The sequence below is a fragment of the Desmodus rotundus genome, chromosome 11, assembly GCF_022682495.2.
Source record: "Desmodus rotundus isolate HL8 chromosome 11, HLdesRot8A.1, whole genome shotgun sequence".
Lineage (NCBI taxonomy): Eukaryota > Metazoa > Chordata > Mammalia > Chiroptera > Phyllostomidae > Desmodus > Desmodus rotundus.
Genome location: NC_071397.1, coordinates 43,630,251 through 43,653,751, shown reverse-complemented (window position 1 = coordinate 43,653,751; position 23,501 = coordinate 43,630,251). Strand labels below are relative to the sequence as shown.

General features: G+C 37.8%; 1 protein-coding gene across 4 annotated transcripts in view; it reads left to right on the top strand.

The window, feature by feature from the left end:
* The window catches only part of RARS2 (arginyl-tRNA synthetase 2, mitochondrial), a 68,494-nt gene extending 46,059 nt beyond the window's left edge, over positions 1 to 22,435 (top strand). For 2 of the 4 annotated variants that reach the window (XM_024551694.4, XM_053913530.2), the window contains exons 9-21: positions 4,850 to 5,008; positions 6,032 to 6,138; positions 8,759 to 8,854; positions 12,196 to 12,256; positions 13,538 to 13,614; positions 14,115 to 14,239; positions 14,783 to 14,850; positions 14,936 to 15,045; positions 16,366 to 16,461; positions 18,019 to 18,093; positions 19,635 to 19,698; positions 20,179 to 20,250; positions 20,746 to 22,435. In XM_024551694.4, coding sequence (XP_024407462.2) covers positions 4,850 to 5,008; positions 6,032 to 6,138; positions 8,759 to 8,854; positions 12,196 to 12,256; positions 13,538 to 13,614; positions 14,115 to 14,239; positions 14,783 to 14,850; positions 14,936 to 15,045; positions 16,366 to 16,461; positions 18,019 to 18,093; positions 19,635 to 19,698; positions 20,179 to 20,250; positions 20,746 to 20,763 — 1,128 coding nt within the window. In that variant the 3' untranslated portion in view covers positions 20,764 to 22,435. Of the gene's footprint in view, positions 1 to 4,849; positions 5,009 to 6,031; positions 6,139 to 8,758; positions 8,855 to 12,195; positions 12,257 to 13,537; positions 13,615 to 14,114; positions 14,240 to 14,782; positions 14,851 to 14,935; positions 15,046 to 16,365; positions 16,462 to 18,018; positions 18,094 to 19,634; positions 19,699 to 20,178; positions 20,290 to 20,745 lie in introns of those variants that run through there. The other 2 variants (XM_045188551.3, XM_024551695.3) reach the window with 2 other exon arrangements.
* The last annotated feature ends 1,066 nt before the right edge of the window (positions 22,436 to 23,501 follow it).

Genomic DNA, 23,501 nt, shown 5'->3' with positions numbered 1-23,501 from the left:
ATTTGATGAGTGGGAATATTTACTTGCTCTTGTTTAAAAAATGTGGAGGAGGTATCTGTTTTCTCAAGAGACTATTTTTTCCTGGTGTTAGTCTCAGAACAATTTCTCAAACTTAAGTAAAGAAAATAATTCAAGACTGAATCAATTCTAGATATATACAGGATTACTTATGCAGTTAGGAATTTGTATTGTATAAAGAAATGAATTCCAAAGTTTTTTGTTGGTTAGCTCACCCTACTTTTCCAGGATGATTGTTATGGTTGATATGAATTTTATTTGTCATAACACTTACATGCAAGAAATAGCTTTTATATTAAAAGTCTACTTAAATCTGAAAAAGTCTACTTACATCTCTTTTGAGAGTGGTAAGAGTCAAGTAAGTCATTGCTAGGGATTCCCCACCTCCCAAATCATGCGGAGTTCCCGAGGCTCTTATGTGCATCCCAGGAAGGCAGTGGAGGCCTCTTCTTGTCCTCATTCCACACTGGTCTTGACTGATACGCCTGTATCCAAGCCTACATATTTCCTTGCAGGCACACAGCTCTGCTTATGCAATAAGCTTCCCCTGGGAGGTCCTTGCTGTGGCCCAGTTCCATAGGCCTAAAGACCAGCCTCCCTGTTAGGGACACCATGAACCATTTTTCTCTAACGGCCTACTGCCACCCCAGGGGCTGCCCAGCTTCTGCTATTCCTGGGAGTGTTCCCGTATTCCCTCCTCAACCTAGACAATTCTTTCCTCTCTCCAGGCACCCTTGACAGTCCTCTCTAATGCCACTTAAATTTCTGCTTAACCCATGCTCTTCTGGGTCAGCACTATAGGGTCTCATCCTCTAAGTGTTTTTAAAACAAGGATAAAATGCCAAGCAAGGCCAGAGTACATGTTAATAGCTCAGTAATTATCCCACCCCAGTGAAATGTGCAAAAACACCTTCTTCAGCATGAGAAATGTTGTATTTATTAGCACTAATGTCAGATGATCTACAAGGAGTTAGTAATTATAAAAATAGGAGACTCTAAATATTAAAAGGAGAGAAATAAATGGTAAAATGCTGTTTCTATGCTGCTATAATGTACGATACTAATGAGAAATTGGACAATGAATTACTTAAAGTCAGATATTTTTTTACCTGCCAAGCTTTGACTTTGTTAACTATTTGATGTATTAATATAGTAATTTGTTTGAATTTATTTAATATTTCATTGAATATAAGGAAGCTGTCTCAACCAGTGCCTCTAAGAAATTTCTAATCAAAATGAAACTAACAGTGAGTTTGTTTGAATTATAATCATGAATTAACACGTACTTTTCTAAAAAAAAATGAGATCAAAATTAAATGCATTTTAAGATAGAGGACAGGTAAAAGGGTCTTTAGTGTCCAAGTAATATGCTAAAATTACTCTGAATTTTAAGGGAAAAATAACCAGAAATGGGCTTAGGGTCCTGCCCCAAGAAAATAGACTGTGCCTGTGTAGAATCAAACTTAAGGGATTAAGAAGGAGTAAGAGGGCTCTGGCCGGTGTGGCTCAGTTGGTTAGAGTGTTGTCCTGTTACTGAAAGGTTGTAGGTTCGATTTCTGGTCAAAGCACATACCTAGGTTTCGGGTTCAATCCCCAGTTTAGGCACGTATCCCCAGTCCAGGCACATACGGGAAGCAACCAATCAATGTTTCTCTCCACATTAATGTTTCTCTCTCTTCCTCTCTCCCTTTTTCTCTGTTTCTAACAGCAATGAAAGAAAAATGTCCTTGGGTGAAGATAAAATTTTTTTAAGAAGGAATGAGAGGGCTTTATGTACTATTTCTATTTTTCATGCTTATTTCTTTACATTTTATCAGGTCATCCCAAGAGCTGGATATAATCAATTAAATTAGAAATAAATATCATATGTTTTTTGGCAGCTCCAACATCTAGAAACAGTGAAAAGAAAAGGTTAATATTTCTTTAAAGAGGTCTCAGACATTTAGTTTATTCCCCAGTGGAAAAACAACCAGCTTTTACATTCTAGTAACTAAGAGAAAATTGTGTTTCTGTCTTCATAAACACTTTGCTTAAGCCACACCCTCTTATTATCAAATCCAAATTTAAAATTTCCTCCTTATTCCATTTGTGTCTAGATCTAGCCTCAAAAGAAAGCTATCTTCAAAATACATACTTTCTAAGGGTAAAAGGTTTGTGGTAGTTATAAATTGAAAATTGTCTATAATTTCAGAAGTATATAGTATTAAACTTATTTGTGAAAGAAAAAGCATTTCTTTTCTAAAACAATGATGAATATTCATAATTATAGTTTTATATTGTGCCTTTACAGGCAGATTAAGTGCTAATTAAGGCTCTTTTATTGTTCTGTTTGATAGTGTCAGTTGATTTTCAGTACTGTTTGGTTTGTAACTATAAATTGCTGAAATGCCAAAATCCTTGAACTATTAGAAAGGGTTTTTATGTTTTATTTTGTTTTAATTACTTCTATTTTAAACTTGAAGAAAGGGAAAAGAGTTTGGTTGAGTTTTTTCTAATTCTTATCAGTAGTTTGAATGCTTATTAGATTTTTAAATGTTTGTTTATTTGAGTTTAGAGTCCTAGATTTAAAAAAACTAAAATCTTTTCTCTTCTAAAATAAGGATATTTTGTGTTTCTGCTTATAAAATGTGTGTTTGCGTGTGTGTGTGTGTGTGTGTGTATGAGTGAGAGAGAGAGAGAAAGTTAGTTTGATTTTGAATCACAAACCATGTATATATCCTTACTCCTGTAGGCTGGACTAAAGGGCATACTTCATTGTATTGCATTTCATTTTATTGCACTTCACAGTTGTAGGTAATTTTTTTTTTTTTTACAAATTGAAGATAATATCCTCCACCATCAAAAATATTACAACTCTCTTTATTGCGGTGGTCTAGAACTGAACCTGCAATATCTTGAGGTATGTCTATATTGAGCAGTTGTCAATGGATAGATCATTCAGAAGTCAGGAAGTTTGCAATTTACTTAGTTTTCCAACTGACTTATTTTAGATTTATTCATAGAACCACATGGAAATTAATTTCAATGATATGTGTGTCAGGTCTCCCACTCCCAGGTTTGGTGACTCACTAGGAGTACTTATAGGACTCAGCATATAATTGTACTCATAGCTGTTATTTATTACAGCAAAAGGATGCAAAGCAAAATCAGGAAAGGGAAAAGGCACATGGGGAGATGTCCAGAGGAAACTAGTCCCAAGCTTCCAAGAGTCCTTTCCTAGTAGGGTCACATAGGATGTGCTTAATTCCTCCCAAAACAAATTGTGACAGTGCGTGTGAAATGTTGTCTACCAGAGAAGCTCATTAGGTGCTCTGTGTGTAACATTTCTACCGGAGGATCATGTAGGTACCCTCTATGTAGCATGTACTAAAATTCCAAACTCCTAGAAGGAAAGCAGGTATTTAGCATAAACCATATAGTTTGCACAGTTTAGGCACAGTGAGCCTTTCTTACCAGGTTGGTGCAAACATTCCCGAAATCCAAGTTCCCAGACGCCAGTCAAGGGCTAACCTTGCAAACAGGACATTCGAAGGATACCAGTCTCAGGCTTGCTATATTAACTTGTTTCTGAACAATATGCTTTAAAGAGAAAAAAAATATTAAGGAAGGTTTTATTTTTATTTAGATATGTATTCATTCAATTCTGATTCAATTCATCCATTCCAGTAATTGACACAAGCCATCTATGAAGGGAGAGACATTTTTGCCTTGAGACAGTTGTTTAATGCCCTCTGCCCTTTGTTGGTAATATCTCAAGGGTATAAGCCTCTTTCTGGTTGTCCCAATGTATTCTCCAGATATCAAAGCATTCGCTACCTGAATACTCCTGCAGTGATATTTTGATGATATTACTAAGAGTTTAGAGACCTAATTTTTTTTTCTTGGTAGTTTACTTGCCAACTTTTATTACTTTCATGCTACTCTAGTAGTTTTCTGGAAAAAATATGAGGATTGCAAACTTATCATTCATGTTTTTCTCTGGGAGTTACAACTTGTAAATAAAATCATTATAGTCCATATGCATAACTTCAAAACTACTTGAGCTATAATATTGATATTTAGCCTTGGATTTTGGAGACTGGAAAATGATTAACAACTGTGTTGTGAACACAGAATCCTAGAACTAGAAGAGTCCTTAGTAAGCTATTCAACTTCACTCCTGTCATTGGTGGGTATGGAGCGAAACCAGCCAAGGAAAATGGTACAAAAAAACTCGAGCAGTGAGTGCTCTACACAGTTCTCAGGAGCCCAAGTTGGCATATAATTAAGCTAACTATCCAAAAAGTTTTTCTAGATCACCCATTTTACTGATCTTTTGTGGATTTAGAGAACAGTTTACAATGTCAGCTGCTAAATCATTCTTTGGCCTTTTCTTTGCCAGATTAAACCATCTACTTTCTTTAACCTTTTCTCAGACAAGTTGTAGCTATAATAATTTGACTTTAAAAAGAAGAAGATATGCCAGTCTAGGTTAAGCCAGGCTTTCTTAATGTAAGAGAAGAAAAAATTACATGTTATTTTCACTAACCTCTGTCAGAAAGTTTGTGTTTTCCTTCATTGCTATATCACAAATTTTTGTTAAAGTTTTTGGATAACTATTCCAATGTTATTACTTCGTTTGTAAATATATGTATTTATATATTTAGAAGCATTTTGAGGAGGGTTCTATAGGGTTCATTAAAGACTCATGACAAAAAAAAAAAGGTTACACTCTGTAATGAGAGCAGTTAGATAACCTTTAAATGAGAATTTTCAGGATTGTTTTTGTTTCCTTTATTAAAGATAACTGTGTCTAATAATATACTTCATTTAATGTACTGTTGTGCTTTAGGTTTATGTACAAGTTAATAAAGAAGCAGCAGACGATAAGAGTATAGCAAAATCAGCACATGAGTTCTTCCAGCGATTGGAACTGGGTGACGTGCAAGCACTTGGACTCTGGCAGAAATTTCGGGATTTGAGTGTAGAAGAGTATATTCGGATTTACAAGGTACCTGCCCACTGTCCTACTTCCCTGTGATGTGGTGCAGCTCTTGACTGGTACCACCACTAGGTAGCAAAGTTTGTCCTTAAGCTCATGTTTTAAGAATAGATTTGACATTGGGTTGGAAATTAGGACTTAAATATTGTTATTTGGGCTGAAAGTTATAGCTCTGAAATAGTCCTGAAGCCTATAAACGGAACAGACTGAATATCTGGTGACATTCTGATACTTCATTTCAATCTCGCTTTTCTTTTCTCTCTCCTATCTTTCCTTCACTTTTTCGTAATCATTTTTCCTTTGATTGCAGCCTTAGGCCTATATGTGACGGGCATACATTTATTCTTTTAATAAAAATTTTATGTCATGGGAAAAATATAACAGTGAATAAAAAAGATAAGTTTTCTCATAGACTTTCATTCTAGCAAGGGGACAGAGAGTGAATTAAACAAGAACATATAGTTTGTTAAGTGGTGATGATGTTATAGAGAAAATTAAGCAGGGAAGAAGAGATCAGGTGTGCTGTCTGTGGGTTTAATGAGGAGAGTGTCAGTCTAGAAGCCCATGTGGCTGGGGTAGGTAAGCAGGATGAGGAACAGCAGGAGAGGAGGCTGCAGAGGTTGTAGGGTGGGACATGATGTAGGACAGTTTTCAGGGCTCTCCAGTCTAGTTTCGTGCGGTGATAGAAATGGTCTGTCTGTGCTGTCCAATATGGTAGCCACTAACTAGCCTTGTGTGGCTACAGAGCACTTGAAGTGTGAGTAATGGGATTGAGAAACTAAAGTTTTAATTTCATTTTATTTTAATTTAAATAGGTACATATCCCTAGAACTACCATATTAGACAGCATAATACTATTGCAGGGATTTGACTGGCATGGGAGGAGCCTTTAGAAGGTTAGAACAGAGGAGTGACTTGATCTAATTCTTCTTTCTCCATCTGTGTGACAGATTGTAGAGCATCCTATTTTGTCTCAGGGTAAGGTAATAGCACATTTAAACAACTTTTTTTCCTATTTCTCAACCCTTTTAGCGTCTAGGAGTACACTTTGATGAATACTCAGGAGAATCATTTTATCGTGAAAAATCTCAAGAAGTCTTAAAGATGCTGGACAGTAAAGGACTCCTACAGAAAACAATGTATGATCAGATACTATTCTTTAGTAATTTGTTCTTTTTTGAAATTGGTATTGATATATTCTCTCAGTGAGAACAACAGAATGTGCTGTGCTGCCTTCTGGCACACTTTTAATAATGCTTTTTGCTGTTCAGAGTACATCCCTACATGTTATATTTTGCTGCTGTAACAAAATTCTGGTAAGGTTGGGAGAAAGGATGTTATCTGCTCTTTACACAGGAGCAAACTGAAGATCAGAAAGTACACATGACCTGCCTGTCACACAAGCTGATAATGGTATAACTGGAAAAAGGAAATAGAACTCACATCTTCTTATGAAAATAAGTATAATACAGCACATTTTTGGAAGAGTAAAATGAGAAAATCAGGAAGTAGGGGCAGAAAATAATATGAAGTCAGGTGGTATTAGTACATCATATAGCACACACAGAGCTGTTTCCTTCCTTAAGGTAGATTTCTAATTTAGCTTTGAGCTTCCTGTCAACCAAACAGAAAAATAGCACCAGTCATAGGAGCTCAGGCATGAATAATATAGAAGCAAACTAGTTGCTTAGAAGTGCTGCTTTTCATAGTACCAATGAGCAATTTCTCTTGTGATTTTCATAAGGAAGATATGGAGAATGTATTTCATGATATCCTCAGCAATGTCCTCAAGGAAAATTTTTAGATTGCCATATACAGATCCTAAGCTTTGATCAGGCAGTAAAGACAATAACAGAATTCCATGGTTTTATTCCTTTATGACATGTTAAAACTAACCCAATATTTAATATTATAATAACTGGAGTTAGCAGAAAAATATGATGTTTCATGGTTGAACTGCTGAACTGAACAATGAATATGCTGTTTAATTTTTTTTCAGTTAGGTATATTAAAGACATTTTTTTAAAAAGATAACAAAATATTAATCATACCTGCTCTTATTAGAATCATGGTCAGATTCCATCTTATCTTCATTGTTGGTTATACCACTTATTGCTACTTAAGTAATAAAAATAGCTCTAGTCAGTGGGTAGCACCCCGCGGCACCACATTCGCCCACAGATAAACCGGACAAACGGTGGGGAGCGGGGAGCGAAGCAGACCGCGTAACCCAAGGTTCCAGCACTGGGGAAATAAAGCCTCAAACCTCTGATTGAAAACGCCTGTGGGGGTTGGGGCAGCAGCAGGAGAGACTCCCAGCCTCACAGGAGAGGTTGTTGGAGAGACCCACAGGGGCCTAGAGTGTGCACAGCCCCTCTTACTAGGGAACCAGCACCAGAGTGGCCCAGTTTGATTGTGGGTAGCGGAGTGAAAGATTGAAAGCCGGAGGAGAGTGAGGCGGGCGCCATTGCTCCCACTCGGCCCCTCCCCCACATACAGTGTCACAGGGTTGCAACCAGCGCAACCCCACCCCGGTGAACACCTAAGGCTCCGCCCCTTAAAGTAACAGACGAGCCAAGACAAAAAAAAAAAATGGCCCAAATGACAGAACACTTCAAAGCTCCAGAAAAAATACAACTAAGCGACAAAGAGATAGCTAACCTATCAGATGCACAGTTCAAAGCACTGGTTATCAATATGCTCACAGACTTGGTTGAATCTGTTCGAAAAACAGATGAAAAAATGAAGCCTATGCTAAGAGAAACAAAGGAAAATGTACAGGGAACCAATAGTGATGAGAAGGAAACTGGGACTCAAATCAGTGGTGTGGACCAGAAGGAAGAAAGAAACATCCAATCAGAAAAGAATGAAGAAACAAGAACTTGGAAAAATGAGGAGAGGCTTAGGAACCTCCAGGACACCTTGAAACGTTCCAACATCCAAATTATTGGGGTGCCAGAAGGAGAAGAGGAAGAACAAAAAATTGAAAACTTATTTGAACAAATAATGAAGGAGAACTTCCCTAATCTGGCAAAGGAAATAGACTTCCAGGAAGTCCAGGAAGCTCAGAGAGTCCCAAGGAAGCTGGACCCAAGGAGGAACACACCAAGGCACATCATAATTACATTACCCAAGATTAAACGCAAGGACCTACATCCAAGATTACTGTATCCAGCAAAGCTATCACTTAGAATGGAAGGGAAGATAAAGTGCTTCTCAGATAAGGTCAAGTTAAAGAAGCTCATCATCACCAAGACCTTATTATATGAAATGTTAAAGGGACTTACCTAAGAAAAAGAAGATCAAAAATAGGAACAGTAAAAATGACAGCAAACTCACAGTTATTAACGGCCACACCTAAAACAAAAACGAGAGCAAACTAGGCAAACAACTAGAACATGAGGGTTGTCAATAAGGGAGTGGGAGGGGGAGAGGGGGGTAAAGGTACAGAGAATAAGTAGCATAGATGATAGGTGGAAAATAGACAGGGGGAGGGTAAAAATAGTGTAGGAAATGTAGAAGCCAAAGAACTTATAAGTATGACACATGGACATGAACTATAGGGGGGGAATGTGGGAGGGAGGGGGGTGGGCAGGATGGAGTGGGGTGGCGGGGGAAATGGGACAACTGTAATAGCATAATCAATAAATATATTTTAAAAAAATAGCTCTAGTTTGCCAACGATAATGTTATAGATATTTACTTTTAATGTCTTACTTTATTATATTGCTTCAGAGTTACCTTTTTTTTCATATCTAGGAAAGGATCAGCTGTAGTGCATCTTTCTGGGAATGGCAATCCCTCCGCAATTTGTACTGTAATGCGAAGTGATGGAACTTCTCTCTATGCAACCAGGTTTGTATCGTATGTAAAGGTCAGCATTACAATGTGTGTATGACTTCATGTTATTTGTTCTAGAATTAATGCTAAGACAATTATTTTATCCTCAAATCTATTACCAAATGCTAGTTTCTAAATCTCTTGTTCTCATTAATCAAAATATATTTATTGGGTTTCTGTTTGTTGCCAGTTACAGTTCCTGGAAAGGTTTAATATCATCAGAAAAGTGACTGAAAACTATTTACAGTTAGTTTAACATCATAGGATTCCACAGCTGAATACATTCTTCTACACACTGTAAAACTGAGATACCTCGTAATGAACTACAAGTATTTTACAATTGCACATTAGCAAGGAACATACACTAGAAGCTAGCTGTATGCACTCAGTGGTGTCTCCACTCAGTGGTGTGCATGTATGTACCGGTCCTCATTCTGACTGTGGTGAAGTACGCCAAGGGAAGGTAGGCCCTATCACTTCTATTTTTAATTCTGTCTCCACGGCTGACCCCTGTGGAAAGGGGCAGCCTCTGTTACTCAGTAAGGTCTGGATTTGTCAAGCACACTTATTTTGAAGACAAAGCTAATAGAAAGGAAAACACAGGACAATAAAAAGCCACGCAAGCAGACATGGCCATACTCAAGCACTACTGGCTAACATCTCTCGTTTCCCAGGCTAGTTTTATATTATATCACAAACCATTTTTGTGGTATATTCAAAGTAATGATATTTTGTTATAGTTTTTAACTACTATCATTTGTTCCAAACAACTTTAAACAACAATCTGACTCCCTTTATTGTCCTTAGAAAATTCATCTACTTTCTATTACTTTTTAAAATTTTCCTTTATCTATTCCATACAATTGGGGGTGGGAAGTAAAAAGAACCTATATATCTAAGAGGTACATTTCTTTTTCTGGATACAAAAAATATATAGTAAAAAGAATTTTTATGCCAGCTAATTATTGCTGGACAGATTACAAGAGAAACCCATGAGCAGTAGTTGTAAGAAATGTGTCTGCTCTATGGCTGTCCTCATCTGGTATCTTTTTGTAGCTATTATTAGATCTAGATTTTTCTGTGTACAGTCATCCCTTGGTGTCCATAGGGGATTAGTTCTAGGACCCACCCCCCACCCCCCCTCCCGCCCCAGGTACCAAAATCCACAGATACTCAAGTACTTTATATAATGTAGTATTTGCATATAAACTGCACACATCCTCTCATATGCTTTAAATCATCCTTAGAGTTATTTTTAATATCTAATACTACTTAAATAGTTGTTATACTATACTGTTAGGGAATTATGACAAGGAAAAAGTCTCTACATGTCAATACAGATGCATCCATCATAAAGTAGTTCTGACCACAGAGTACATATCAACAACAACAGAACCTTTTGTTCCCAAATTTTCTACTCATGGTTGATTGAATCTGTGATACCTCTGGATACGGAGGGCCAACTGTATTTACCATAATACCCATACTTTCTCTTTTTCCTTTGGGAGAATAATTATCTTTTTGACACTTGTTGAAATGTTTGATTTTTCACCTTGCTCTGTCTTTAGTTGCTTCTGCCCCTTCATTGGGTTCCTTATAGAATACACCTATGTGTGTAGATGTGAATTACAGGAGTTGTTATAACAGACAAATAAAAGTGCTGAATACTGACACAAGCACATGGTGAGGCTAGACACCGAATGTTTGTTATGAGACCATGACCATCACTTAATCTCTCTGGGCCATGGTTCCAAACTTTGTGAAATGAGACACCTGAACTAATGACCTAGTTTATTTTTTGGCTTTCAAATTCAAGTTCTACAAACTCAACTTAGAACTTTTTCTTATATTCTTTTTTGTTCTTTTATTGGATCAAAAGCTTTCTCTGTTTTGTCCTTTGCTCAAACCAAAAAGTATAATGGGGGTGGATGTATATGACTTCACTCTTGGAATCATCTTCTGTACTAATAACCTTCTTTTTTCCTTATAACCCCTCATGAATTTTAATACCACAGATATACTACATATCTATATGTATTATATGCAAATATGTAATTTATACATAAAAAGAGTAAGATATGTTATTGTCCTTCAAGAGCCTGCTTTCTGCCTCTACTGAGAATGCATATTTTGTGTTATATCAAGATTAGGAGGTGGGTACTAATGATATTTTGATAATCCCAACATTCCAAAAGATCTAAGAACTTTTTAAGTCCTCCCAGGGTTATATGTTGTCAAAAATAGCTTTAATTTTAAATTTCAGTATTTTCATAATCTTGACCTGAAATTTTTTAATTTGTGGTTTATTTTTCATTATTTTATATTACATGCAAACTCTTTTATACTTAATCAGGGATAAAAGAGATAAATGGAATTTTTGTCAAAGTACTTTATAATCTTTTAAAATGTTTTAGAATGTATTACTTATGACTGATCCAAAATTTTGAAACTCCTTGATCATACTAACAGAAGAGGAGCTAGAAGATAACTATTTAGCTACTGCATCACCTGTGTTTTATATATGTTCTTTAAGAGAATGTATTGTTCTTAACTTCAATGTCTCTGGCTATATTTTATTTGCTTTTTTCTTCTGTTGATTATGTTCCAGTTAAAGGTGAGATCATATGGTATTTGTCCCTCACCATCTGGCTTATTTCACTTAGCATAATGCTCTCCAGTTCCATCCATGCTGTTGCAAAGGGTATAAGCTCCTTCTTTCTCTCTGCTGCATAAAATTCCATTGTGTAAATATACCATAGTTTTTTGATCCACTCATTTGCTAATGGGCACTTAGGTTGCTTCCAGTAATAGCCAGGGGGGAGTGGAGAGGGGACAGTGAGGAGAGGGGATTACAGGAACTACTATAAAGGACACATGGACAAAATCAAGGGGGAGGGTGGAGGAGGGAGAGGGAGGTGGGTTCAACTGGGGTGGGGTGGAGGGATGGGGAGAAAAGGCATACAACTGTAATTGAATAACAAAAATTTTTTTAAAAAAAGAATGTATTGTAAACAAGTGACAATAGGTGATTCCTTCCAGTAGACTTTTTATTTTTATTATTAACAAATCCTAAAACATTTACCTACAGACACTTTGCCTAGAGCTATTTTAGTTATTACTACTTGTCCCAGAGCTCTTATTTATGTTTTTATCTTTTCACAGCACTCTTATTAATGTTATTGCCTCCCCAAAGCTATTTTTGTATGATATTGGGATTGTAAAAACATGGGTAGTGTATCCTAGGCTGTGGGATAATAGTTGTTCTTAATTAAAAAAGCCTCTTTACTATTAAATAGGTAAAATAAATTATCACCCAGACCTGCTTAGTAACTCTTAATTCATGGCCATTTTTTCAGAGATCTTGCGGCTGCTATAGATCGAATGAACAAGTATAATTTTGATACAATGATTTATGTGGTAAGTAATCACAATAAAAAACAAAAGATTATGATTCCTACCTCATAAAAACTGCAAAGATAGAAATTGGATGCCATGTTGAAAAACTATGGAAAAATAATTTTGTTAACTGTAGAAAGAATTCAATACTAAGTGTGTTTAAGGTGGCAAAAAAGACCATAAATATTAAAGAGCTCATATTGCTTCATAGTAAAAACAAAATTATTCAAATTAGGAAAATAGTTATGTGAAATGAACATGTACAGATCACTAAAATGCACTTTTAAAAAAAATAACTTTCTATTTTAAATATTTTAAGACTTACAAGAAGTTTCCAAATACGGCAGAGTTTTCATATACCATTCATCTTGCTTTCCCCAAAGACAATATCTTAATGTAACCATAATACTTTGTCCATACAGGAAGTTGATAGTGGAAGAGGACCATTCATCTTGCTTTCCCCAAAGACAATATCTTAATGTAACCATAATACTTTGTCCATACAGGAAGTTGATAGTGGAAGAGGCCTTAGTTAAGTTTTGCCAATTTTTACATGTACTAGTGTATGGGCCCACATGTGTGTGTGCATGAAATTTTATCACATATGTACATTCATATAACCATCTCCAAACCACATTCAGGGTACAGAACTGTTCCATCACAAAACAAACTCCCTCATGGCAACAACCACTTAATAATCATACCTCCCCCCCACCCCCAAACTAACCCTTGGCAATCACTGCAGTTCTGTTCCCACCATTCTGATTTTGTCGTTGTGCGGGTATTATATAAATGGACTCATGGTATGTGACCCTTTGAGATTGGCTTTTTTTCACTCACATCATGAATGCCCTTAAGATTGTCCTAATCTCTTCCATGTATCAGTAGTTAATTCCATTTGTTGCTGAGTAGTATTTTAGTCTCTTCTTCCCTTTCCTTCTCTTTCAAGTGCAACCTCCCTTTCCCCTAAGAAAAAAAGTTGCCATTAAATATCTTTTTAGAGGTTAGCATTGTTCTTCTTTGAGATAAAGGTCATAACAGCTGAGAGAGGAAATTTAAATAGAATACTCAGAAGTTAGAATGTCCTCCTTACGATGGGGTACAACAGCTCTTCCTTCTTTCTCTTCTAGTGCACTCAGACCTTCTAGTGGCATCCTCTGTGTGTGCTTATTTAGAACATAGCAATTGGCAATAGCTGTAGTCTGTCAGAACACAAATATTTGAATTTGATTCATGTCCATCCCACTTCTGTAGATTAACTTATCACTGTTCTTTTATTTTAAATACTTTTGTTCCCCAAAGGCAGATAAAGGGCAAAAAAGGCATTTTCAGCAAGTATTCCAAATGCTACAGATCATGGGATACGACTGGGCAAAAAGGTAATGTCTGTGGTGCTTAATTACCTGCCTCAGCATCATTGTTAGGTCAGCCAAGTCCCAAAATGTACCAAGTTGTTAAAGACTTTTTACTGAAATTTCTTTGTTTCAAGATGTTAGTGTGGAAAAGCAGATTTGCTTTTTTGTACTAATTTATGTCCTGCCTTTATTAATGCATAGCTTAAAACATTTAATAAACATTTTTATTAGATGTCTGCTCTTAGTGGCTTTATGGGGGTCAAAATTCTTAACCCCCATATCCTTTTTTTCAAAAGGCAACTGGGAATTTAATCACATGCTCATGATTACCTCTATAAAATGATGCTGTGTGTTTACCATCTTCTGTGGCACACGGCAAACTACATCATGTTTTATCTATTAATTTTTAAAAATCCCACTAGGAGAGGTGAAGTTCAGACTACTCTCTGAAATGGTATTATTCTATACTTTGATCACTAGCTCTTTTTCAGTTTTCCATTAACTAAATGCCCACTCTATTTCAGGTGCCAACATGTGCCCTTTGGGGTAGTACAGGGAATGAAGACTCGAAGAGGCAATGTTACTTTTTTGGAAGATGTCTTAAATGAGATTCGATTAAGGATGTTACAGAACATGGCTTCTGTTAAGAGTGAATTCACTTTTTTGTTGTTATAGTCATAATTTGTGTGCCACTTTTATATTTTGCTGGGCTTTTGTGCAGTGTTATTATGACCATTTCTCTATTAAACATTCATTAACCTTGTCAAAAATAGCTTGCACTGATTAGAGGTGCCAGAATTTTCAGACTTGCTGCTCAAGTATTGTTCAGTTCAATAGTCTGAATTGATATTACCCTGGGCCGCTTTTCTGAATGGACAGCTTCAGATTATCATTCCGTCATAGGGAGTAGTTCTGTGAAGTTCCTGTGTTATATAATTAGAAACAAGTTACAAGTCCTATGGCTTTGTTTAACCTTCACCCTTGGAAAATATATTAGAAAATTAAATTCCTGTATTTCTTCTTTTAATGAAAGGCAAGGGAATTGTCATTTTCAAAGGTAAATTAGCCTACTGTGAACATGTCTGTCCTTGAGATTGCCAGCATCCATTTTTGGCAGATTTTATCTCCACTTCAGTCCCTGACTCTGTATAGTTTCCTGCAAGTTAAAGACAGCCACCTTTTTCTGTTTCAGCTACAAAAGAGCTCGAGAACCCACAGGAGACTGCAGAGAAGGTCGGGCTAGCAGCACTTATTATTCAGGTGTGTTAAGACTGCTTCCTCTGAGACCCATTTAGTCTGGTAGTAGAACAAATCCCAGCATTGAAGGTTTACTTTGTCATTTTAGGACTTCAGAGGTTTACTCTTATCTGATTATCAGTTCAGCTGGGATCGTGTTTTCCAGAGCCGTGGGGACACAGGTGTCTTCCTACAGTACACACACGCCCGCCTCCACAGGTGAGAAGAAGCTGCAGGGAAACACTGGACCACTGCCCTTCCCAGGTTTGGGTGTGGCTGTTGTGATCCTAAGGCCAAAGGCCCTGTTTTCTGGACTTCTGTGATATCTCAAATTCAAAATTAATAGAAGTACAGTGCACTGACTACCTCTTATGTTGGGTTTTGGTGGAGTTTTTAAAATACTTATTCAGAACCTATGTAGAAAATGCTTTTATGCACATTACTTTACTAACAATAATTCTACCAAAGAATATACTCTGTTTTCAGATAAAGAAATAGATTTAGGAAACATCAGGTTGAACAACATTAGCTTCAAATACCAGGACTGTGGTCATCCTGCACTTAGGGACAGGGATATATTCTGAGAAATGTGTTGTTAGGTGATTTTGTGGTTGTGTATATAAACATCATAGAGTGCACTTAACAAACCTAGATGGTATAGCCTACTACATACCTAGGCTATATAGTATACAGCCTATTGCTCTTTAGGGGACCAAAAGTAATTTTCCCTGTACCCTTCCTTATGAGTTCGTGACTGAGATATTCCTGTACTAAAAGACAGATTAGCAAAAGAAGAACAAAAGTTTAATAACACATGTACTTCCTGTATACATGGAAGAAACCCAGAAAAACTGAGTTACTTGCCAAAATGCCTGAAGCCACCACCTTAAATACCACCTACAGCTGAAGACAAAAGATGTCCAGGTGGGAAGAGTCAGTTATGGCAGGTTGCCAGGAAAAGCACTGGTAAAGAAGGGTGAGGTGGTCATGTGGATTGAAGTCCTGGTCTTCTGCTTTGATAAAGAATTTCTATAAATGATGTCATCTCCATCTTCCTGGTACAGCAGGGAGACACCCTGACAAATGGAGATTTCTCTTACAAATGTCTTTTACAAAGGGTAACTTCTACTTGATTTTCAGAGCTTCTCCCATATCTGCGGTCTCTTAAAATTAACCAGCCTTAGTAATCCTTATGCAAATAGACATATTTTGGGGTGACAATTGTTTTCCTACAGCACCTAGGCTGTACAGCATGTTAGTGTACTCAATACTGTAAGCAGTTTTAACACATGGTATTAGTGTAGTGTTGTACTGTAATGTTGACAGCTACAACATCACCAGGTTATAGGAATTATAAGAATTTTTCAGCTCCATTATAATCTATGGGAGCATCATCCTATACATGGTCCATGGTTGACCAGCGTGATGTAGCATGACTGTGTGTTAAGGGGAGCAAGACTGTACTATGACATTGTGTTCATTACTTGCAGTTATGTGTCCTTGGATGACTTGTTTAATCCTTTGTTATTTTTATAACAGTTTGGAAGAGATCTTTGGGTGTGGTTACCTAGATGACTTCAATACTGTTTGTTTACAAGAGCCACAGTCTGTTTCAATTCTCCAGCATCTTCTCAGGTATGGTTTTCTAGTATTATTGAGTCAGCTTCTGCTTAGTGAAATTGTTACTGAACCTGAGTTCCTGTGCCTGCTATTTCAAAAGGCCAAAACTTAAAGTGGCATTTGGAGCTCACTGATTGAGAAGCCAACCAAGAAGGTGGGAGACCAAATAGTGCCTTCAATTCAACTTACAGCTGGACTAGCTTAAGGAATTTTAAGCTAGAGAAGGGAAGTAAGAAGGGGAGTTAGGGTAAATTCTTGTGGTCTTTGGTCTCTTGATAAGGTCTCAAGGAGTACCATAGGCTCTAAGATGCTCTCAGAGGGCCACATGTGTCAGGGGTGGTATTGAGTTTCCCTCATTCTCTGCAATGTAAGCTTGTTGTTTATTGTCTTGTGGCCATTCCCTTCTCTGAAGCAGCAGAAATATTGAACTTAGATGTTATCTATTGAATATTGTTTCACCAGTATGGCACAAATTAATCCATGAACTGTCATAGTCTTGCTAAGCCCCACAGTTTAAACATTAAGCAACCTATAGCTACAAAGGGAACGGGTAGGTTGATATAGCTTTGTTAGGGGAAACACAAAGGATCTAACTTGCAGAGCTGAGTAGAGGGCCTGGCTTGTGGGGTACAGTGACAAAACGACTATTGGTGGTTTGCTGACCACTGGAATGAACAGACCAGTAGCTAGCTCCTACCTGCCTCTCATCAGCATTTTTCTAAAGGAGACCAAATGACTGTCTGCCCTTTGAGCACAGAGGGCATGCTCATGGTCAATTGTTAGATCTTAAAACTATTACCACTGAACTAGCCCAGGTGCCTACCATCCTCTAGGTCATGGTATGAGAATGTGAACCCTGGTGAAAGAATAACTCTTCAGTTTTTTTAAAGATCATCCTCTCACCCTCTGTGATAAGTGAAAGAAAATCCCTGCCTTTGCGCAGCTTCCTTGAAACCATAAGTCTTTCATTTGCCTCTTGGTTTCAATTCACAGTTTCAAATATACATCTGTCTGAGGCCCTCATACTGGGTAGACCTCTCCTTTGAGCTCTCTCTCACGTTGCTGGGGAAGTCAGACTTAAGACAGAGATCAGTCTCTGGAAGGGATGTGGCTGGTTAACAAGGCAGTTTTCTCTGCCACACAATGGTCAGTTGTTCTTTCCTGGGATCAGAAGGATTTAGTTTACTCACTTTGACTAATTTTTTGAGGAAAATAAGCCAGCTTATTTTCTTGGCATTGAGGGTAGACTGTTTGCTAGTTTCTAGCTTATGTTCCTAAACGTCACTAAGCGGCTTTTTACATTCAGTTAAACAGCCCTGATTCAAGTTCTTGCTCTGGGCTAAGCCTAAGGGATAAAAAGGTGATTGAGAAAGTACCTGCCATCAACAAACTTGTGAGAAAGAAAAATGTGCCTTTACTGTCAACTGTACCCAAGGTCTTTTTTTCAGATACCCTCTAACCCTAGTGATGCCAAGTCAACCTCACATCCTAGGTTTTTGTCTTAACAGCTTAGCTTAGGGTAGTATGTGCAATCTTCCCCTGATGGCTGCTCCTGCCATCTTTTTTTTCCAGGTTTGATGAAGTGCTTTACAGATCATCTCAGGACCTTCAACCCAGGCACATTGTCAGTTACCTCCTAACTCTAAGGTACTTTTATAATCCTGCTATTCTCAGATGTTAAAAGACATCTAAGACCTGATCTGACAAAGGACCTTTCTTTCATCGGAAGTTTTCCTATAAACAAACCCTTAGGCCTAAAAAAATTATGTGCTTTAAGTTACAGGAATTCTTGCTTCATCATTGCAAATTAGCAATTAATGTTCATTCATTTATTTGCTCAGTGATAGAAGGTACAGTCAAGTGAACAGGAAACAGCCTTATAGGTGGTTACAGAGCAGTGCCTATGTCTTAGGATAGAGTGGATCTAAGAAAAAATGTTAAAGCACTAAGCCCAACGTTGAGGGACCAGAGAGGGCTCTTTGGAGGAAAGGAGTAGATATTAATCAGGAGAAGCAAGGTGGCAGAGGAGGAGGAAGAAGCCCAAAGTTGAGCAAGAACATGATACATGAAAAGAACTATAATCATAACCTTGAGAGGGATCAGAAATGCAGCATTTACATGTCTCTTTGCCATATACTAAGGCATTTCCTCTTTTCAGGGCAGCAGGGTCCACGAAAAGATTTTAAGCAGAGGCACAGAAAAATTGGTCAGCTAGAGGGTAGAAATGAATTGGGAAGTGAGTCAGTGACACTTTGATAGAAATTTCATGGTGTTATTTTAGAAATTTTGTGTAGAAGTTGATTCTATCTTCTGTAGAAACAGCTATTTAAGAAATATTTGCTTTTATGCAAGATTTACTGAAATCAGAGATTTATTGGGACTGTTCTCTTGATTATGCTTTTTACCTTGTCTTCCCCAGATTTAAGTAATTTTTTTCCTTTAAATTCCACTTAGATATATAGACATGAAGGAGCCAGAAAGTCTTATTAAATGTCACTTAGTACCTGAAACAGATGTCATAAGCATCATTTCTCTGGAAGATTGTCATACTTTCTGCTATACCTAAATAGAAAAAATGCTTTAAAGATGAGTGGCTGAGATTTAAGAAAAAAAGAGTCCATGGAAAAAATAAAGATGAGTAGCTGGGTAGCTCAGTTGGTTAGAGTGTCATCCTGATCCCTGGTCAGGGCACACACAAGAATCAACCAATGAATGGCATAAATATGTGGAACAACAAATCGATGTCTCCTCCCCCCAAAATCAATAAATTAAAAAAATATATATGACTGGCCGGTATGTGTACAGAGTGGACTGATAACTAGTCTCTACCTCACCTTACCATACAGAGAAGGAAAGCCAGGCCATCTTAAAGGAAGCCTAAATGAGGAGAAAACTCATTATTAGAAAGGTCTCATATACTTGTAAAACTAACAATGAAATCATAATCTTTAGAACTTGCCACCTGGTTGGTATTAGCAGAACCAGGGCCAAAATCTAAAACTTGAGTTTAATGTGAATTCTGGTCTCAACTTTCTAACTTTTAGTACATTTTAATGGCTCTATCTAGGCTTTGATTTTTTTTTTTTTTAAATCTTTAAATTGAGAGAGTAAGATTAGCTATCAGGCTTATATGTTACAACAGGAAATGGTTGCAGGTCCTAATCGAGACTTTCCTCTTCTCATTTCAGCCATCTTGCAGCTGCGGCACACAAAACACTACAAATAAAAGGGAGTCCTCCTGAAGTCGCTGGGGTATGTTACATTGACTGTGTTGTTTGTAATAACATCCTCAGATTAATATTATTGAGTCAGTCTTGCAAGTGTTTCTAAAACAGCATACTATTTTTCAACTACAGTAATTACTTAATAGTCTAAGGTAATAATTGTAAGACTTGGGTTGTAATAATCAATGTTTATGTACTTTCCAACGTACCAAACTATGAAGCACATTTGTCTACATCAGGTATTACAGCGATGAGTTTCCCCTTATCTGAAGCTGTACAAATGATGATACTGTCACTCTCACACCCCAACCCTTGGCTACCAGTATTACACACGAGGGATTCTAGGAATTTGTATTCCCTTGCCTATAGCAAGTGCTAAGGCACTCTGAGATATTATTTCTACTTTAAATTAGAAGTTAGATTGACTCTTAAAAACATTCTTATTTTCACTTTGTGGTTAGCCAGTCATTGACTTGAACATTTAATCATTCTTTCATTTATTTTGCAGGCCAGACTTCATCTTTTCAGGGCTGTCCGTTCTGTCCTAGCCAATGGAATGAAGCTTCTTGGAATAACACCTGTATGTAGGATGTAATTTCTAATTAAAATGACTTTTTAACTACTAACTAATTCTAGTTATCTATTCTTATATGCCTTGCTGATTAGAAGAGAATTTTAAGCTATTCTGTATCAGAATCTATGTATTAAGTCTATAAGTGATTTATCAACTTATTAAATCTTGGTCCTTAAAAAAAAATCATCTGAGTTCCATCATGGTCAATACGTACTAAATAGACGTTTATAAAATGCAGTTAAATCTTTTAAATTCATTGTGGTCTAATGGGAATAAAGGATCAGAGTTTAAACTCTACTTTGAGGTTTCTTACAGTGTCATTCTTTCAGAAATTATTCTTGTAACTGAGATTATTTAATGCTGAAAAATATCTCAAAATTTCTTCTAAGTACAGCTAATTCTGAAAACATTTAGGAAGACCAATATTAAGTCTTTTTGCCAACACAAGTGACAACTCCCAGAGAACAGATCTTGTGCTTGTCTTTTCTTTGATATATACAGGTAACTCTTATTATGTGAGCTTGGGAACTGAATATATTTGAACAAGAAATTACTTGTTCGGGGGAGGAACCAAGATGGCGGCGTAGGTAGACACACTGCGCCTCCTCGCACAACCAGAACTGACAGAGAATTGAACAGCAAGGGGGACCGACACCAAGGAAATAGAAGATAAACATTCATCCAGACTGGTAGGAGGGGCGGAGACGGGCACCGGGGTGGAGAGGACTCCCGTGGCTGTGGCGGGACTGAGACTGGCAGAGTGTGGGACAAATGGCGCAGGCAGTCCCAGCACTAGCAGACCCTGCGGCCCCACATTTGCACAGATAAACCCAGAGGGCCGGACTCAGAGTGGCGGAGAGTGGGGCAGGCAGAGTGGCGGGTAGCAGCCTGCGGCACCACATTCGCCCACAGACCACATTCGCCCACAGATAAACTGGACGAACGGCGGGCAGCGAAGCAGACCGCGCAACCCAGGGCTCTAGCTCGGGGAAATAAAGCCTCAAACCTCTGATTGAAAACGCCCGTGGGGGTTGGGGCAGCAGCAGGAGAGACTCACAGGAGAGGTGGTTGGAGAGACCCACAGGGGCCTAGAGTGTGCACAGGCCCACTTACTTGGGAACCAGCACCAGAGTGGCCCAGTTTAATTGTGGGTAGCGGAGTGAAAGATTGAAAGCCGGAGGAGAGTGAGGCGGGCGCCATTGCTCCCACTCGGCCTCTCCCCCACGTACAGCGTCACAGCGCAGCCACCAGCATTACCCTGCCCCAGTGAACACCTAAGGCTCCGCCCCTTAAAGTAACATGCGCCAAGACAAACAAACAAACAAAAAAAAATGGCCCAAATAACAGAACACTTCAAAGCTCCAGAATAAATACAACTAAGCGAGGAAGAGATAGCTAACCTATCAGATGCACAGTTCAAAGCACTGGTTATCAATATGCTCACAGACTTGGTTGAATCTGTTCGAAAAACAGATGAAAAAATGAAGCCTATGCTAAGAGAAACAAAGGAAAATGTACAGGGAACCAATAGTGATGAGAAGGAAACTGGGACTCAAATCAATGGTGTGGACCAGAAGGAAGAAAGAAACATCCAACCAGAAAAGAATGAAGAAACAAGAACTTGGAAAAATGAGGAGAGGCTTAGGAACCTCCAGGACACCTTGAAACGTTCCAACATCCGAATTATAGGGGTGCCAGAAGGAGAAGAGGAAGAAAAATTGAAAACTTATTTGAACAAATAATGGAGAACTTCCCCGATCTGGCAAAGGAAATAGACTTCCCGGAAGTCCAGGAAGCTCAGAGAGTCCCAAAGAAGCTGGACCCAAGGAGGAACACACCAAGGCACATCATAATGACATTACCCAAGATTAAACGCAAGGACCTACATCCAAGATTACTGTATCCAGCAAAGCTATCATTTAGAATGGAAGGGAAGATAAAGTGCTTCTCAGATAAGGTCAAGTTAAAGAAGCTCATCATCACCAAGCCCTTATTATATGAAATGTTAAAGGGAGTTACCTAAGAAAAAGAAGATCAAAAATAGGAACAGTAAAAATGACAGCAAACTCACAGTTATTAACGGCCACACCTAAAACAAAAACGAGAGCAAACTAGGCAAACAACTAGAACATGAGGGTTGTCAATAAGGGAGTGGGAGGGGGAAAGGGGGGTAAAGGTACAGAGAATAAGTAGCATAGATGATAGGTGGAAAATAGACAGGGGGAGGGTAAAAATAGTGTAGGAAATGTAGAAGCCAAAGAACTTATAAGTATGACCCATGGACATGAACTATAGGGGGGGAATGTGGGAGGGAGGGGGGTGGGCAGGATGGAGTGGGGGGGGAATGGGACAACTGTAATAGCATAATCAATAAATATATTTTTTTTAAAAAGAAATTACTTGTTCGGTATTGTATTAGGATCTTTTTGTAAAAATTAATTAAACCATACTTTGAAATGGAATTTCCCAAACCAATTCCTTCGTGTGTCTGTCTGCATATTGGTAAAGTACATTTTGTGTGACTTGTGTAGGTTAATATAAGTAGTGTGTGATCTGTTTCATTGGTATGGCTGTCCTCATCTGCCAGCATTTCCATTCAGGTCTGCTGTAATTTATTTTCAGTGTTGCTACTAGAAGTCTTCTGAATACCAACAATCTATCTTTACAAACAGAGAAGAAAATTTGCATGAACCAAGCTTCTCTAGTTGAATGTTAGCAAGTATGGTATACCTTCTTAGTCCTAAAAGGCTCATCACTTTCAATTTTAAGTGTGCTAGCTTCCAGGCGCTAATTTTTTCTACTTAAAGTATCGTTAAGATTTACTTAGCACAAACCAGCCATGGAATAAACTGTACAGTTGGGACATGATTTTCATGTCCAATATCCCTTTCCATTTCTTTGAGGAAGAGTTCTCTTCCTCAGGTCAGTGTAGTAGCTCCCTACGTAGTTGAATCTTGAGTGAAATGACACATGGGCAGTGTTGGTTAGAACCAAGTCTTTCCAAAAGCAGATCCCTGAGAAGACTGTTAACTAATCCCCACAACCTGGAGCCCTACAGCACTGACTGCAGTCCTTATAATTTTTTTTTTCCTTAAGCTAGGCAGAGTTGGTTTATAGCTATTATTTGCAATCAGAGAAACCTAAATAATACAATTGCAACATAGAGAAATTTTAAATGTAATGTTTGGGGTTAAAAGTTTATGTTTTTACATTACCTTAACGGTCATATCTGTAACAAAAAGTGATTGTGCAGATTT